The sequence below is a fragment of the Falco rusticolus genome, chromosome 8, assembly GCF_015220075.1.
Source record: "Falco rusticolus isolate bFalRus1 chromosome 8, bFalRus1.pri, whole genome shotgun sequence".
NCBI lineage: Eukaryota > Metazoa > Chordata > Aves > Falconiformes > Falconidae > Falco > Falco rusticolus.
In genome coordinates, this window is record NC_051194.1 from 40308906 (window position 1) to 40327251 (window position 18346).

Below are 18346 nucleotides of genomic sequence, written 5' to 3' on the forward strand. Positions count from 1 at the left end.
TGAAATTCAATATTAGGCTTTGGGTATTTTATTTAAAACTTTACTAACTCTTTTCTTGAACTGTGAGATTTTTAAAATAAATATTTTCAAAATAAAATGTTTAGTAGGAAAGGTAGAAACGTTTTGACTTGAAATCCTGAGCTTCATCTTCAGCTGTCAATTTTGATTTGGTTTACCAAATGATTTAGGCTGCTCCAACCCATATTTTTCAGCAGAACCCCCCCCGATATGCTTAGTGGCTCTTTGTGTGTGTGTGTGTTTGTGTCTGTATCCCACCTCTTTGTTCAGGAGGTGCTTCAACCCTGCCAAGACCCCTTCACTTAAGGCTGTGGATAGGGGCATTGAAGGTATCTCCTGACACTCCTTCAGTCCTGGCTTTGCTTTCAGCCTCAAGCACAGTGCAGGGTAGCTGGGTATGAAGATAGCTTCATGTTTTTAAATTGCATAAGCTTAAGCTAACACAGACAGACAACAGACTAAGAACATTTTATTGTAAAGCAGCAAAATTCAAACGGTCCCATCGGTACTGAGTTATGCAGCCCTTGTCCTGGGGTCTGATATTCTTTGCCAAATTGGGGAGCTCTCTGCTGAAGCCCAGCTTCCTTATTTAGGCTTTCTGCCTTCACCATGAGTTATTTCAGGGTCCAGGTTTGTAGTGATTTCTTTTTTTTTTAGGAGCTTTATGTCCTTGCTGTGTTTTGTTTTCTCCCCTTAGACAAACATTGGTTCCATCTTGGCATCAGTAAATCCCTACAAACCCATCCCTGGTCTGTACAGTGTGGATGCCATAGACCTGTACAGAAGGCACCGCCTGGGTGAGCTGCCTCCCCATATCTTCGCCACTGCTAACGAGTGCTACTGCTGCTTGTGGAAGCGTCATGACAGCCAGTGTGTTCTGATAAGGTTAGAAATGGAAGAACCAGCTACTCCCTGATTCATTACATGCCTTGCTCCTGCTGCTCCATTTGCAATGACATCTTCCTAAATATCCACACCATCCTCCCTGCCCTTTGCCTAATCCCTGCTTGCCACGGTGGAGATGCCATGTATTTATCCCTGGAGATAATTATTCTGCTGTGGGTGGGATGATCATTAGCTCTGTCTGTCCCAGATTTGGGATTGTAATGTATATTTTTTTCTTAACAGTGGAGAAAGTGGAGCTGGAAAGACTGAGAGCACCAAGTTGCTGCTGAAATTTCTGTCGGCCATGAGCCAAACCTCCCTTGGGGCCCCTGCATCAGAGAAGAGCACTCATGTGGAAGAAGCCATCCTGGAAAGCAGGTACGGTCACCTCGTGGGCATGTGGGGCAGCCTGCCTTTGGCGTGGGGCAGCTGGGCCGTGGCCGGAGCCAGACCTGGGCAGTGAGGGTCACGCAGCTGAACCGTGCCATGTCAGGGAAATGCAGAGGTTGCAGTCTCACGGGGATGCCTCGCGCTGGCTGCTCTCCCAGCTGCCTGTGGATGCATTAGGTTTCTTTCCAATAGCAGCGTGGCGTGCACATGGCTGCTGCAGAATTAATGCTGTAGCCAAGGCTGGGATTTCTCCTTCCTTCAGTAACCCATCCCTCGTGCTTGCCTGGCTGCACCCTTGAGATCACCCCCACATGGCTGCACTGTCCCTCTTCCCAACTCTACATCTTCCATGGCAGTAGCCGGAGGGGATGTGGTTAACATTCCTCCCTGGCTGTCCCAGGTCATCCCCATCTCCCATAGCTCTCGGTTGTGGCCGTGCTTGTGGTGAGTCTCGGTCATGCTCTGAATCCTGGTCTCCTCCTTCAGCCCCTGCTCTCCCCCAGCCTCCATTTGTTTCAGGCCATCGGTGGTTCTTGCCCTCAGGGGTCCTCTGCGCTGCCTTACAGCTCTCTTGCTGCCCAGGAGGTGATTTGATGGTGAATTGTCCATGGGATCTGTGAGGGGCACAAGTGAGGAGGTTTGCTGGGGCCTGTGTTGGGAGGAGGCTCTGGGCTGGTCAGAGCTGGTCTCGGCTGGAGCTGGTGCTGCAATAACCACCACCTGCCGAAGCCTTGCTAAGGCGTCGAGCAGGCAGGGAGGTGTACGGCACCTGGATCAAATGTATCTGCGGAAGAAACTGGCAGCCGTGAGGGGATGGAGGCATGCTCTGTCAGGGATCCTTCATGCCAAAGGAGGTCCTGACACCCCTGAGGGACCGTGGCCCACACTAGGGCAGGGACACCCCTGAGGGATTGTGGCCCATGGGTGACCCACGCTGGAATGGGGGCACCAAGGAAAAAAGTGTCAGGAAAACCTGAAGAAGCAAAGTGCAGCTGAGGAAAACCAGAAAGAGGTGAAGAGCAACAGCGAAAACAAGGAAGCGAAGAGTGACAGAAAGAAGCAGTTGTGAGTGACCCCAGCCTCCTGTGCTGCCTTGTGGGGGGAGTTGCGAGGGACTGGTGGTAACCTGCAGTAAAAATGGAAGCTGAGGCTAAGAAAAGGAGGGCAATAGGTGTTTGACTTTCAGGTCAGCCTTGGGAAGAGGAAGGAAAGGTGTTTACTTAAGTGTCTGTTTTATTGTTTGTGTCCTCCTTTTTCTTAACACCTGAATTTTATTTAATAAATTAAATTAAACAAAGGTTTTCCAACACAAGACCATCTTGCCTGTGACTGGAGGACCTTGCTGGGCTCTTCAGTTCAGTACCGTCAAGGGCAAGGCTGCAAGTTGGTCCCAGTTTGAGCCTCTGATAGTTGCAGAAACCTGCAGAGGAGTAACTCAGATGTCTGCAACAGGATCTAGTTGTGTAATAAGCTGGAATCCTTTGAACCATCTGTGTAAAGGTGACTCTCATGCAAGTGGCATATTTCAGGGCCCAGAGAGCAGAGAGAAGGAATGTTTCCTGGAAGACGGTGACGCAAAGAAGTTATTAGTAACTGTGGTGAAAATAGCCTAAGCAGACATGCAGTGTCTAACGTGGCAGCTGCAAGAACATTGCAGTTTTTAGGATCTTTATAAGCAGAGCAGCATTGAGCAGAAGAGTCGCTGCCTTTGGACCTAGTGCTCGAGAGACCTTTGTTGGATGATTTATCCTTTGCAGGTGTGCAGATTTTACCAGGGACATTGGCAAATTGGAGAAAGCTCTTAAGTACGATACAGTCATGACTGAAGATCTGCAAAATCTGCTTTAAGGCAAGCAGCTTAGAAGGCTCAAACCCACTTAGTGGTTAAGCAGTAACTTGACTGTGACCTAGAAAACTTACGACGGTAGGTAGGTGACTCCTGAGTCTGCAAGATCCTACAGCAGTGAGGTGGAGTAAGAGCTCAAGACCTGTTTGTGTGCAACTCTAGTGCTACATGAGCTATTGCAATGCGAATGCAAGAGAATCTGGTTGTTCACCTTTTCCCTGAAGAAATTGAAAACCTGGACCAGAGCCAGAAGCTGCTGCCACTCCTAAAGTGTCTACCGCATATGTTTGCAGTTTAGCTTCACTTGCTCTGCCAGTGGCCCTCCTTGGGTTAGCTTATGGTGGATTTTTATTCTTGCACCCCAGCATATAACCATGAATAATGCTGGATAAAGAATCCATTTCAGACAGCATTATAAACAAAGTGTTATGTCAGCTTTCTATCGTTTCTTTATGTCTTGTAACATTCATGCTTGGTATATTTCTCAGCAATCAGGCTCTGAAAACTCCCTCGGCACAGTAAACTTTGGTCTATTTTCCTTGAAAATATCCATCAGTCCATTAAAAATTCTGCTAACTTTCCTCTCGGCTTTTTTTCTTGCTTGCTTCACTCTGAAGCTCCTTTCTCCATGTTGGGTGTCACTGCTGACAGCATAGCCACCTTTCCTGTCATTCATCTCTCTAATCTTTGAATCTTCTTTTTTGTCTTCAGCTATGCATCTGAATCCTGGAGCTGCATATACTGCAGTATTTCTAAAATCCAGGCTTTGCTTTCTGCTGCCCTGCTGAAACTGCCCATCATTTTGAGTGCTGCAGCACACCCTGTCCACATGCAGCCAGCATCACCTTCCTGATGTGCCATTCTGCCTTGCACAGTTCACTGCTGCATCAAATGCCACGTTGTGACGCGCCCGCTGGTGCAGGCAGTTTGCTTGGCGCAGGCACCTGCCCTCATTCCTGGCTGTGTTAGCTCACCCACCCCTCTGCCTTGCAGCTGCCACTAGCCTCAGACACCCACGTGCCTGTTTCCTCCCGATCCCTGAAGGACTTCCGCACTCATGTGTGTGAGCTCATTGCCAGAATAAACTATAAAGATACTTCCTTGTGCTTTGCTTATCTAATTTAACGTGATTTAGAGCCATAAAGATTGGCTGGCTGGCTACTGCACCCTCACTGCAACTGTGATGGTTGTATAACATAACTTTGTCCTCCCTTTTTCTGGTTGTCCCCGTTCATTTTTGTTGATTCATGGCATTGATGTGTTCAGTGGGATATTTCTGTGCAATGTCCTTATTTCCATACTTGTTTCAGAGGCATGGGTCTTGGCAAATTCTCCAGGGAAAGGAACTTACCTCCTGATCTGTGCAGACAGGTTTCTATGTCTGAGATTTCTGTGGTTGTAATGTATTATAACAGAGCAATTTAATTTCTATGCTTTTGTTTCTTTAAAAAGGTATTTTCAAGAGATAAATAAGGAAAATACTACCTGAAGTTTCCTGAAGGTTGTTGGGCCTTTCTGCCAATCACAGCTCTCACTTAGCCAACACTTGCAAGGGCTGAAGCTTTCAGCAAACTCCAGCAGTATCTGTAGTTGTGATTATTTGTAATGTTATAATTATTAACTTGTGAATAATCCTGTCTCTGCTCCTGTCTCCAGAGGAACCACCCAGTAGATCAAAGGAGATGTTTAAAAAGCCAGTATTTCTCAGGGTAATGGTGGCAATAATTTTTGTTAAAAACTATGTATGTTTTAAAATTAAATGTGACTACATACAGGCTGTTCTTATAGCATCTCCATGACTCCTTACTTTGTCAGGCCTTCAGATTATTTTAGAATTGGCTAAACTGCAAAAATGAATATTTTAATCCTGGATCCATCATTTTTGAATGGTTTAGGCTGTTCACTTGTACTGTTGTTTGGAGCAAGAATGAAGTTCCATTTTAACTCACTATTTTCCATGTTGTGTGAACCTAATGAAGACAGGAATGTGACCAGGACACAAAATTCTTCATCACCTGTCTGAAGTTTGGTGATAGATTACTTTTTTTTCAACATTGTTTTCCTGAAGTGGATGATGTGGCTTAGAAAAAAGAATGAAGTTTTCAAATCTATAGTGCGTGTATAGTGCCTCTACTTGGAAGCCATGTGGCTTGTATCAGCCTAAGCAAGATTTAAGTAACAAGGGCCTTTGTGTTCCAGAATCAAATTTCAGTACCAAACAATTTATTTAGGACTATGTTTGTTTGTTAGTTTGAAAATGTTTGCCTGTAATTCTGAGCGATGACTTATACTGTCTTCTCTTTCGAAGACAGAAGGGGAAACAGAAGTACGTGGTTTAAAGCTACAGAGTGTTTGCTTTATTTATCTGATGCTTCTGAAAAAAATGCAAGCCCATTTGATGGAATGCTGCTGTGTTAAGCATGCAGCCTGGCTGGGTCTTGCCACCTTTCATTTCCTGAAGCCACATCGGTGGGGAATGCCCTTGACCAGCTGCCCATACTGACTGGGGACTGATTTAATTAATTCCAATCCCAAAGGATTAAAATTTTTCTAGCAGTGTGCTCTTGCTATCCTTTATTACCCTTGAGCTCTTCCTGCTTGTCCACTCTGTTGCTGTAACAAATTAATCTCACATGGCAGTGCACACTGTGCAAGTGGGGAAAGGCTGGACACATGCTTTGTTCTAATGGTACCTCATCACCTTCATAATGGTACACGCATCATACCTTCATTGCCTTGTTTCTGCAGCCCCATTCTGGAGGCCTTTGGAAATGCCAAGACAGTTTATAACAACAACTCCAGCCGCTTTGGCAAGTTCATTCAGCTGCACTTCTCTCAACATGGACACATCCAGGGAGGCCGAGTAACTGATTGTATCCTTTTCTTCAGTAGACCAGAAATGGATGGAGTGAGTGAAGATGAGGAGGTGCTCAGAGAGGGTCAGGAAATCCCACATCAGACTTTCTCAAAGCCAGTTTATAACTGTGGGCAAATTTGCAACTTGAAGAGGGAAGAAGTGTTTGTTTTGTGGCTCTGCAGCACCTAACTCTGGAAACCTTTTGTCTAGGTACTAAATTAGGAAGGGACATAGTTTGACTTTTCACTTTGGCAATCACAACACCTTGATACTTAAATCCCTAAAATTTGCTGCGTAGGAAGATCCCTCATGTTGACTGCATCCTGTTTTTCCCAGAAGTTTGTTCCCTCATGCTAGCTCTGCCAATGAATTAATGATTTAGAAAAAGTGAGACCAAGCTAAGAATCAATATATTCTGCACAATGTCTATATGCAGAGGAGACCAGGAATTTAGAGGGCCAGTTATAACTCTTTGATTTGGGTTGCCCATCTCCAGTGGGCCTTGGAACCCAAATCACAGAGTATCTCAAGTTGGAAGGGACCTGTAAGGAACATAGAGTCGAACTCCCTGCTCCTCACAGGACTACCTAAAACTAAATCATATGACTGAGAGCGTCATCCAAATGCCTCTTGAACTTTGACAGGCTTGGTGCTGTGACCACTTGCCTGGGGAGTCTGTTCCAGTGAAAACAAGGACAGGGAAGACTGGATATAATTGAATTATGTTGTGCTATAACCACTTTCTTCCCTGTATGCCCATGTACCCCTCTCCCAAAGGCTTTGATATACCTTTTATGTACATGAGGCAGCTAAAGCTGCCCTGGCTACAAAGCTGCTGATGACTTGCAAACCACACCAATTTCCAGTGGAGCAGCAGTCAGATGAATTTACTACTGTTGTAAATAACAGGCTTAGATTGTTTAGTCTCTGTTCTTTGTTCCTTCAGTAGATTAAAGATAGGGGTCTCTTGCAGAAGCAATGAGAATTTATGCAAGACTTGCTGTGTGCAATACAGACTTTCAGATTAGAGTGGCCTCTCTAATCTTTCTAGGTGTCCCTGGTGTGGCTCCTCCTTTGCTAGGTTACCTCACCATTGTGCAGGTTCTATGCTCTGTCTGATCCTGTCCTTTTAAATATCTCTTTTACACATAATACCTCCTTGGATAAGAAGTAGAGAGGAGGATCCGAGATGATGTTTGGGACTGCTCTTTGTCCACTTCCCAAAGTGTCAGTTATTTAATGATTTGTGCTTGTTATAAGTTGCATTCCAATGTGTCTAGAAGATTCTTTGATAGTCATCAGGAGATCTGTGCATATGACATTTGAATGTTTTCTCCTTAACATGCTATTCAGATTTACTGGAAAAGGTAGGTATCATCTCTACTGACTGACGGGCGAGACCTCTCCTCACAGTGGGGCAGTGCCAGATGTCTTCCTGGATGCTGCTGCCTCTGTCACAACACATAGACACGAGCCCTTTAGGTGTTACTACTGCAACTGCCCCAACTGAGGAAGTGAGGAAGGGGATAGTGGAGGAACAATGTTTGTTCTGTATCTATCAGAGCCTGTTCTCCTGTCTTTGATAAACTCTGTGCTTTATAGAGAGACTCCAAGAAAAAGGTATTTACAAAGGGGAAAGGGAGAGAGAACAAATACTTGGAAACTGAATTCTGCGGAGAGGAATATGGGCATACAACTCCAAATGCAGACATCTCTGCTCTGGTGTGGTTTACTTTGGACTCAGGAACTCACTGAGGAGTGGGGCCAGAACTGACAAGGTTTGGTTTGCCTGTGTGTGCACTCCGAGTACGGAGAAGTTGGTACACTGTCAGTTGTACATCCACACATGACAAGATCTTGATCTAGAGCTTATTTAGACAACACCATCACTAAACTGGAAGAAGCCTCTTTATGCATCAGCCCTGGAGATTTATTTACCTGCATCCTGGTCCTCTCTTTGCCTTTGCAATCACAAGTGTGATCTCTTCTACTCACTATTCCTGTATTCTTTGTTTCAGAACAGAGTGGTACACCAGAACCCTGGAGAGAGGAATTATCACATCTTTTATGCCCTGCTAGCTGGTGTGAGTGGGGAGCAGAAAGGTAATTTCATTTTCTGGGATATGGCTCTGTCCTCTTTCCGGTCCAGCATGTGAAGCAGGTGTAAGTAAGTTAGAGCATGGATATTTTATGTACTTGATATATTTTTCTGGAAGGCTATATGGTGATTTCATGGGAAACAGAAAGGGGAGTTGAGAGAAAGAGACTGAGGATGACAGAAATACTATATGAGAAAAGACACTTCAGGTATTCTGAGCTGGAAGGGAAGGTCTGTGCTGAAGTTGATTCAGATGCTGATGGGAGCTGTTCAAGGAGTTCAAAGGTTGGACTGACAGACATACCTTTACAAAAAACCTTCAATATAGGTAATAGGAGAGGTAAGAATGGGAATGACCAGTGATGTAGAGGCAGGACAAGAGTCAAAACATATCTAGTATCTGAACAAAGTGTTTATAGCTCTGTACCTTGGGAAGGGAGAGGTGGGTCTGAAAGAGGGCATGCAGAGAAAGCAGCAGCTGCAGGCTGTGGAAGAGTCCTCTTTGTAGTGCAGCACCCCCTTAACAACATTTGTGCATACCTGCCCTGAGCACTTGCTGACAGGTCAGATAGGCGGGCAGGAACATGTTACAGTTGCAGCCTGGTTTTGAGGGACTGGAGAATTTCTTTATGCTTTTGTTCTGTGTGTGTCAGAGAAATCAGATGGAAGAGTTGGGCCTGACAGAGTGGAGTGGGGCTTCAGTTCTAGGGAGTTCTTACAAGAATGGCCATGTAGGTCAATTCAGAAATCCATGTAAAGCAGAAGGGAAATAGTGAGGACCATGATTATCAGCAAGTACTTGGGGAAAGCATACAAACCAGATTATTTTCTTCAGCAGATCTCTGCTATTCTTCCCCATCTCCCTTTCCAAGCTGGTGTCCCAGGCTGCTTCACTTCTCCCATCTTTAATGTTTTTCTGGTTCTTGATTATCCTTGCCTCTTTTCTCCATAGATCTTTTAGTTCTCCTCTATCCTTTTCAAAATGGGTGTTCAAACCTGCAGATAGTGTTTAAGATGTAGTTGTGCTATAGTTAAGTACAGAGGTCTGATTCTGGTTTTATGTTCTGTGTTCCTTCTAAAACGGAAGGAACTGAACTGTGTTCAGTTTTTGGCTGCTGTTTAGCACTGAGATGATGTCTTCAAAAATCTTATTGTGACTCTCAGAACTCTCTCAAGTGGTGATACCTAATTTAGAGGTCATTACTGTATGTGTATAGTTAAGACTTTTTCTCTACACTTTATAAGATTGAATTTAATCTTCTCTCTTGGGTTTTGTGGGTTTTTTTCTGAGTCAATTCAGTATTGAAATATTCTTCTGTGACTCTGCAGCTTGGGATTTGACTGCTCTAAATAATTTTGCCTACCATTTGCAAGCTTTGTTACTGCACACCCTCCTCTTCCCCTTCCCCGGTGCATTCACTGCCTAGGTGCGGCTTTTGAGGGATATGGAATCTGTTCAGATGAACTTTCCCTATGGTAGTAATACACACTGTTTTGGGGGACCAAGATGATAGAATGAAAAGGCTGACTGCTAAGCAAAATTGTCTTCCCTGCCTCTCTTTCCTCTGTTGCAGAGAGCCTCTCCCTGTCTGAGCCAGAGACTTATCGCTACTTAAACCAGTCTGGTTGTGTGACTGATGAGAACCTGAATGATGTAGAGATGTTCAGTAAGGTCATGGTGAGTCCTGTCCTAATTCCTCCTGAACTTCTGGGCACAATCTCATGGGCTAAACATGCTGCAGGGTCTAGATCTTACAGGCAGAATTTATTTGCCCTAAGCCAAAATCTGGTGTTCAACAAGCCTGAAACTTAGCTCTGTTTATGGTAAAAACAAGGCTCAAAGAGTGTTTTTAGTGTACAGAAATGGGGGGATTTGGGAAACAGTCAAGGTTGAATAATAATATAGAATGATGACAGAGACTTTGGGGAGCATGAACCCCACTCCCTGCCCCATAGTGGTTCCTGAAAGCCCTCTAGATGGCCCAATGCAGGAAACCTCACGCTAACCATTAGAAGGGGAACAGTTTGGTATGAAGGTAGTGTTCTCCAGAAATGGTCTGGTGAAGTTGTATCACCTGTGAAAACAGCATATTCTGAAATACCACACAGATTTCTATAGACATCTGTAACTTTACCAGAGGTTATGGGTTTAGCAGGATGAATATGCAATTCATGTTCTGTTTGATAAGTGGTTATTGGCCTGAGGGTTTTAATGGTGTAGGTGAAACTTGGTAAGCAAGGTGAGAGGAGTCAGCTTGGGATTTCAGTAGCTCCTGCTAAGGTGTGATCTGAGGGAAGGAAATGTCTCCTGTACAGTAGAGGTTTCAATAGTGACATGGCATTTATACTTCAGCTGAGGAGATGCCTGGAGGAAAAAAGGGAACTAGAACCCTGGAGTACCTTACCGACAGAGTGAATGCATGAAAACTAGGTCCTACCTCTCAAAGTCAATTTATACCAGAAGAATCCTGGCTCACATGCATGCAGTAAGACAGAGGGAATGTGCCATACTTCCTCATTATCTGGTAACCTGTTTCTGACCTTCTAGCAGTTAATGCTGAAAGGCTGGCTTTAAATTTTGCTGCATAGATCTACTGTTCTAAGTTAGAGTAAATTAAGGGGGTTACATGGATCAGGGTAAATTATATTTATGGGTCTGTCCTTCAGGGAAGACAATAAGGCAGAATGTAGCAGCAGTCCAGTGATATCTGTAAACTGTAGTGTCAGTGTTCAGGGAAGGATTTCCTCACACAGGCAATGTTCTTCCTGTGACAGACAGGCAAGGGCAGCAGCAAAGTCCAAGTTGATGATTGGGCAGATGCCCACCTGCCTTAGATAGGGATAGGGTAAATGAAGGAGAGAATGGGAGACAGTGAAGGTCGTTGACAAGATGTATAGCTGAGAGAGGGGCTGTGCCATCCTGTTTCACTTTGAGTCACAATGACTGTAATTCTGAGTTTTACATCTTGTATGAGCTGGGCATGAATGTGGCAGTTGCATTGTACTGCAGCTGCACAGTACAGTTATGTACAGCCAACATTAGCTGTATGGTTTTGTACAGACTGCCATGAAAGTGGTGGACTTCAGCACTGAAGAAATCAGAGACATCTTCAAACTTCTTTCTGGAACACTTCATTTGGGAAACGTTGAATTCATGACAGCTGGTGGGGCCCAGGTTACAACAAAAGCAGGTAAGTAGGACCCTAGCAACTTGGTAGACCATGCAAAGCCCCATAAGACCACCAGTGAAGCTTACTCCATCATCCTTTCTCTCTCTGCTATACTGGTCTGCAGTGCTTTTGCCAGCAAGTTCCCTGAAGTTTAACCCTGCAAAAGCATTGCTACAGGATGCGTGGCTCCAGAGCACCAGTATAATTCGGTTGGGTTGTGGCCCTGTGATCCATTTGTCTTCCTGGATACTCTCAGACTGAGTCCAGAGTCTCACAGTTTCTCTTTTGCATTGAAAGAGCAGGAAGAAATAGGAACAGGAGGGTATTTGAGATAAAAGTAGTCTGTTAGAGACTTTCCCACATCTTCCTTTGAAGCGTCTGCTAGTGTGCACTCTGTTACAGGTGAATCCCTAAACAGACAGAAGCAAATATTGTGAGTGCTTCAAGTCTTAAGTTAATTGCCTCTCTTCTTGAACATCTAGGTTTAGCAATCTCATGCTCAGACTGCACTATTGTGCCTTTAGGAAAACATATCTTCTCATTCAATAAATATTTTGTTGGTGCTGAGCTTTACACAGTGTTTTGCTCTTCCTGTTGTCAGCAGAAAGGCTGTCTGACTGGGGCCCATAATAGGTGCTTACCCTGCCACAGAATGGATATGTGAATGTACAGCTTTGGGTATGCCAAAGAGAGTTAAGAGGAGTGTGTTTTGTGCTGGGGCTTAGTCACTTGCCTTGTAGGAGTCCCTGGGGTCCGTGCAGGAGAAAAACGTGTCCTCCTCTGTTATTAGTGCTGAACATTGCCAGTGACCTCCTGGGCTTAGACTCCTTTCAGCTTTCTGAAGTACTGACACAGAGGTCCATGATTCTGCGTGGGGAAGAGATCAGCTCCCCTCTCACTGTGGAGCAGGTAAGTGTCCTAGTGTATGCTACTGCTTCTGCTACTTCTGCATTTCTAGGCCCTCTGTCTCCCTCTGGTTTCATCCATTCGACTGTAGGGTTCCCTGTTACACCCCTAGGCACTCTGCTGTGTCCTCAAATATTTTTCCCTTATTGGTAGTTCAGGACACAGTATTGACTTTGCTTTTTAGGCTTTACAGGGGAGTTCACTTGCAAATGGCAATGCACAATACTGATTTTAAGTCACCTTTGCTTACCAGGGATTGATCATTCTTGTGTCATGCAGAATATACATCAGATGCTTTGTGGTAATTGCATGTGTGCATGCTTCACCTTGCAGAACTCCCAGGTTATGCTGCATTTATTGGAAGATAAATCTTGCACGCAGTTACCACCAAACATCTGGTAGGTGGTGGGTTGTAACCCCACAGTAGCTTCTTAGTGTATCCATAGAACCACAAAGGAGGACCAAATAAACTGATACGTAGTTCTCGTGTTCTGAACCTGTACTGCGTACTGGAGCCAGTCCTGCTTATCTATTACATTTCTCTGTGGTTCATTACAGTGTTGTGCCTACTAACTTTAACTTGTGGTGTTGCTGATCACTTGAGGGCACTCTTGGTGTTTTAGGTCCATGCACAGATAACTAAAAAATCTTCTGTCATTAATAAAATCCAAGACACTGGGAAACAAAGAATAAGGTTACTAGGATGAAAGAAGCATCATGTTATAGGAAAATGAACATCCATAATGGATATCTTGTGCTCACACAGACCGCAGAGGGTTTATCAGTCCAACCTCTACATTAGCAGAGAAACTGGTTACTAGGCTCTCTCTGGTGGGTGTCTAACTTTCCTTCAGATTTCCCATGGAAGGAATTTCACAGCCTCTGTAAGTATCCTGCTCTGGCTGCAGTGGAGTCTAGAGCTGGAAAGTTTTCCTCATATTTAGATTACCTCTGACACCCCAAGCTGTCCACCTTATAAGCTTCTGCTTCTGTGAAGTTTTTCATGTGGTGTTCTCTTTTCTAAGCTAAACAATCCAGTTCCTTCAATGTTGCCTTGTAAGTAATTTTCTAAATCTCTTCTTCTTCTTCTATCTCTATTTTCCCACATCTTTCAAGAAGTGGAGTGCTCCTGACTGAATGCCAATTTCAAGCTGAAGTCTCAGCAGTGTTCATTAGAATGGAGTAATCACTTCTTTTCTTGCTGCGAACACACCTGCTAATATATCGCAAACTAAGCTTTGCTTTTGAGAAATGGTATATTTTTTTCATAGTCTATGACCTTTCTTTGCAATGAAATTGTGTGAAAATTGTTTTTCAGCCTATATAGTCTGTGGTAGATATCCTCGATGTCCAGTACCATAGTTTTTCTTCTCAGCTGTCTGTCCTACATGAGCCACATCGTTCTGTATCAGTGCACAAGGATGGATAACAAATAATGCCAGAGACGCTCCATGCAGTCCAGAGCAACAGTGCGCAGCTGTAGGATTTACAAGAGTCTCCCTGGACAGAGCTTTCCCTGATAGTATAGCTATTCCTGACATTTGTGCATGTTGGACCCCATGCTTCCTGCGTGCAGCCCAGTGAAGTACTGGGACTGCTAGAAAATTGTTATAGCAAGCTACTACTAGGCTGTCTTCACTAGGTGAGCCTGTACACTGAACACTGGGCCTGTAAATACTGTTCCTGCTTAAGCCCTGGTGTATTGTGCCCACCTATTCCTGTGTGTTGTTGCAGGAATGCATTGGTAGAGCTGCCAGGGATTTCTCATTATGTAATGGGCTCGTTACCCATCTGAGCTTTGACATTTCAGTGGGATGAATGGATGAACTGGCCTGAAGGCGGGCAAAGCTGGGAGGGTGAAAGGAGCCTTTGAGAACGTCATTTGAGCCATATTGTGGGGAAAGTGGCTTTGCTTACAGCTGGATGGGGAGGTCCTGTTCCTGGAAAATGAGTCCAGCCAGAGACAATACAGAGGCATGGCCTCAAGGGCATTCTCAGTCCCAAGTAATAAGACAGACTATCTGACAGAGAGAAGAAATACCCAGAAAAGCCATGTGTGCCCATGCTTTGAAATGTTCTCTTCTGGGGAGAAGTTGCTGTGTGTTCTCAGCTTTGGGTTGCTGGAGAGGAGATACTACCCAGGAAGAGAAAGGAAAAGAAAAACAGTGAGACTGGGTGAAAAGGAAGATGTTGCAGGCTGGGCCTCTGCAGCTTGATGAGACGGGAGGATGCAGAGGCAGTTAGCCTGGGCCATTAGCAAAGCAGAACAGAAGAGGTCATGTTATTCAGGCCTGCAAAACTGAAGAGCGTGAGGGTGTATTTAGAAGATCTCTGTCATTGCTGGTCAAACCTACTGAAGGAATTACCCTGGTGTCATAAATGACACAGAGTAAACAGCCTGTAATTCACGTAGATACTGTGATTTATTTATGAAAGGACAAGATTATAGCTTTTACCCTACTTGATTATTTCACATACTTGCTCACTCATCCCTCAGCATTACATTCATTAGATGTCAACTTCTTTTCCCAGTTGGGAGGCTGCTGCTTGTCTAGGAGGGTCAAACAGAAAGTTGTGTTGATTTGTGTTGTGTAGCTCCTTGCAATTACTGGTCTTGGGAACTACCAGCCAAGGTCCTTGGGCATACCCTGGCATTTGTCTCCACCTGTCTCTGATCTCCAGGATTTTTCCCCGTTTCCACCGTCTTTCTTTCAGTCAAGATCTTTGCCATCTTCTTTCCTGGCCCCTTTTTCTACTCTCTAGGATCACATCCACTTTTTGGGATCCCTTACTTTGGCCTCCTCTTTTTCCAGAACCCTAAGCCCTGGTTTCCCAGTCTAAATAGTGTATGTGCAGAAGGATAGCATGTGATCAGCCTCTTAATTTGTGGTTCTGTCTCATGTCTCTTTATTAATTGGAGGATTTGGAGCATGCCACTTTTGTTTAGTCCAAGTGTTAGCATAATTTGCAACTAGCCCACTCCTGTTACAGCTATCAAGTAGCAGGCTTTTGCTTGAATTTCAAAAGTTCAATTTTAGACAATCATCCACCCACTTACATACACCCAGTCATCTACTGCCTGTTAGTGATTACAATTTAAGTCATTTTTTCCACCTATGACATTTGGTTATGATCACTGCATGGGACATTGGGTCAGCTCCAGGAAGATCTCTCAATCCATGCTGGCCTACCTGGCTTCCAGTAACATGATGCAGTTTGCAGGAAGGTTTTGAAGAGTGGATTTTTGAGGTAACTTGGTGACAGAATACTGTATTAAATCCTGCCCTACCAGTTTTTGAAAAACTGAGTGGACACCCATTTGACAGCTGTACTAGGAGTACTGAATTGAGATAACTTGCTGGTCACTGCAAATGTTGGCTCAAGTGATGTAAATGACTGCTGGAGGCTTAGTTGTGAGGTATTTTGCCACCTTCCCTGCCCCAACACTTGTTCCAAAAGATGTCAGTGATTTTGCTACTTCCCTCAGCCTCTCCAGATCAGTTACCTAAAGGTCATACACCATACATCTGTGTGTTGCTGGGTTATTTGCAAACTTGAATGTTGACTATACATATAAATACTGCACCATACACAACCAATAGAGGATGAGACATCTGAAGAGGAGTGGAGGAACCCAAAGTTCTATAGAGATTTTTGGTGCCCCCTTACGCTGCCTTTTCTCCCTGTGACTCATTTTTTCTCTATATATTTACAGGCAGCTGACTCCAGGGATTCCCTCTCTATGGCGCTCTATTCCCAGTGTTTTTCATGGCTCATTAGTAAGATTAATACGAAGATCAAGGGCAAGGAAAACTTTAAGTCTGTGGGCATCCTGGATATCTTCGGCTTTGAGAATTTTCAGGTCAGGATTTTGTCTTTGCAGGGTGGGTTGGTTTTGGAGACATCACTGCATATAGGAAGGATTTTGGGTTGGGTTGTATCCTGTTTGGATTAGCATAGGGTATTCTGAAATTTCTTCACTGCCCCCGGAAGCAGCAAGATATATTTAGCTGCCCATTTCTGCCACCTGTATTCATGTAGGCTGATGTTCAAGGTCTGGTTTGTGACACAGATCCTAAACAGATGTGCTATGATAGGTAATACTGAATTTTTGACTTGTGTACAAATGTCCAACCTCTACATGCATGTTGTTTGTTCATGTCTGTTTTGCCTTGTGTTGAGAATCCTGTGTGTAGTGCTTCTAATTGCAGCTGATGAGGGATATATGTTGAACAACCATACGGCGGTGACCGCAGAGGTATTTCACAGAACAGAACACCCAGGGACCTAACGCTCAGTGAATTATCTTTCTTTCTTCCAAGAAGAGAAATGCGATTGTCTTTAGCATCTTTTACTACTATTTAGGCCTAGTGAATTAACTTTGCATAAGCTACAAGAGCTGTTCACCTAGTGGGACCGCCCTGCACTCTCCTCCTCATGTCCATCTGACACTCCTTGCCTCTATGCTCTCTGGCTTTATTCCAGGCCTGGCACCTTCCCCATTGCTGATAGAGATTCTTTTAGGGCCCAGGGACAAGAATGTTAAGTTTTATTACCTTTGTTTCTTCTTACAGGTGAATCGTTTTGAGCAGTTTAATATTAACTATGCAAATGAGAAACTTCAGGAATATTTCAACAAACACATCTTCTCCTTGGAGCAGCTGGAGTACAACAGGTGACAAATGGAGGGAGTGGGGCCCCTATTGCTTTCACAAGTGGTAGAATGGGGGACATCATCCCTCCTTTGTGCTGTCCAGTCCCTACCACTAAGGCAGGAGAGGCAGCTGGGTCTTAGTGCAACCATGACTGTGGATATGTCTCTGTCTGTATGCTCTGCCAGCACAGGTCCCTTGTTTCCAAGCAAAAGCTTTCTCCCTTGTATTTAGAAAGTCCAGGCTCCCTTCTATGTCTCAGCTGAGTGGGAAGATCTTGGGCTTTAACACATTAGAACACGTGGTCACTGGCCTTATTACTGACTTCAGTAATGATTTACCTATGGTAGCGGTGGTATTACGCAGGTAGAATCTTGGTGTGCAAAAAATAAAGTCACTAAAGATAGATGGTTAGATATCTGACAGCTCTTTCTGTCCTAGAGATTCCTATGCTGTGAAAAGGGCACTTTTCATCAGCAAGGAGATTTAAACTAGGCTGTTTCCTGAGCTTAAAGAGCATGGGGCTTTCTGCACCACTGTTTCTCTTCTGTGGGCTTCATATTGGATTGTGTTTTGTGAAGTACCTGGGATGTTCTAGAGTATTTCTGCTTCTAGAAAATGCTGCTAGACAAATGCTTCAGTTCTTGCTCTGAAACAGAAGCCTTTATGTTTGTGAATGAAGCAATTGAATAGGGTCAGTGAGGGCAAATGAGAACAGCCTTGTAAAGAGAGACAGTTGAATAGGCAATTCATGAAATTCTAAAGATTACAAAACTGCAAGGCTATTTATGCACTGACTTCTCAGGCCAATTCTACCATTGCAGGAAGCTTGTGTTAAGAATGCTATCATCGTGACAAAAGATTTTTTCCTGATGATTACACAGGGTTTTAAATTCTGTGGCTGAACTTTGGAAAGAATGAGAGAATTTTATTATTGACTACTCATCAAGTTATTCTAGGGTGATGTGCTTAAAGCTCATCTTTCACAGTATCAGCTCTGCTTCCTCAGGTTTAATAAGTAGCTCCATGTATTTCATCATTTGATTAGACAAGAGGTCTGTGGCACTAGAGACGACTTGATTAATTTGTGATTTGATTTGTTTCAGAAAACTCTGCTCCCTTCAATTCTGGAAGGTCATCTTTTCTTAGAATTCTTAGAAAGAATCCAAGAGGTCTTTTTATAAAAACATGGCCTCTCTGACACCCATTGTTGCAAAAATCTGAAACACTGTGAACTGATATTTTTTGTCCCTAAGTGGATAAGATACTCCATTCCCTGTGGGGGATAGATAGTTCTTTGCATTCTTTAGAAATTACTCTAGTTTGTTGCTTCCAACTGTTGCCCATAGGTTTCTGAATGCTTTGAACCTGAAAATATGAAGCCTAGGCTGAAGGGTTTGTAGACAATGGCTTCACTATCTTAAAAATGTTAGCCTTCGCCTGAAAGGTGTCTATCAGAACGTCAGTATGTAGCTTCACACAGTCTTCCATGGATTCCTGAGCAAGAGTTATTCCCAGGCTTCT

The 18346-nt window shown here is 44.0% G+C and overlaps 1 protein-coding gene across 1 annotated transcript in view; it reads left to right on the top strand.

The window, feature by feature from the left end:
- LOC119152196 (unconventional myosin-X-like) overlaps positions 1-18346 on the top strand; it is a 93687-nt gene that overhangs the window by 22803 nt on the left and 52538 nt on the right. Inside the window, 10 exon segments of the mRNA XM_037397105.1 lie at positions 716-903; positions 1147-1281; positions 5888-6012; positions 7350-7363; positions 8015-8099; positions 9669-9772; positions 11156-11285; positions 12055-12173; positions 15886-16032; positions 16745-16845. Coding sequence (XP_037253002.1) covers positions 716-903; positions 1147-1281; positions 5888-6012; positions 7350-7363; positions 8015-8099; positions 9669-9772; positions 11156-11285; positions 12055-12173; positions 15886-16032; positions 16745-16845 — 1148 coding nt within the window.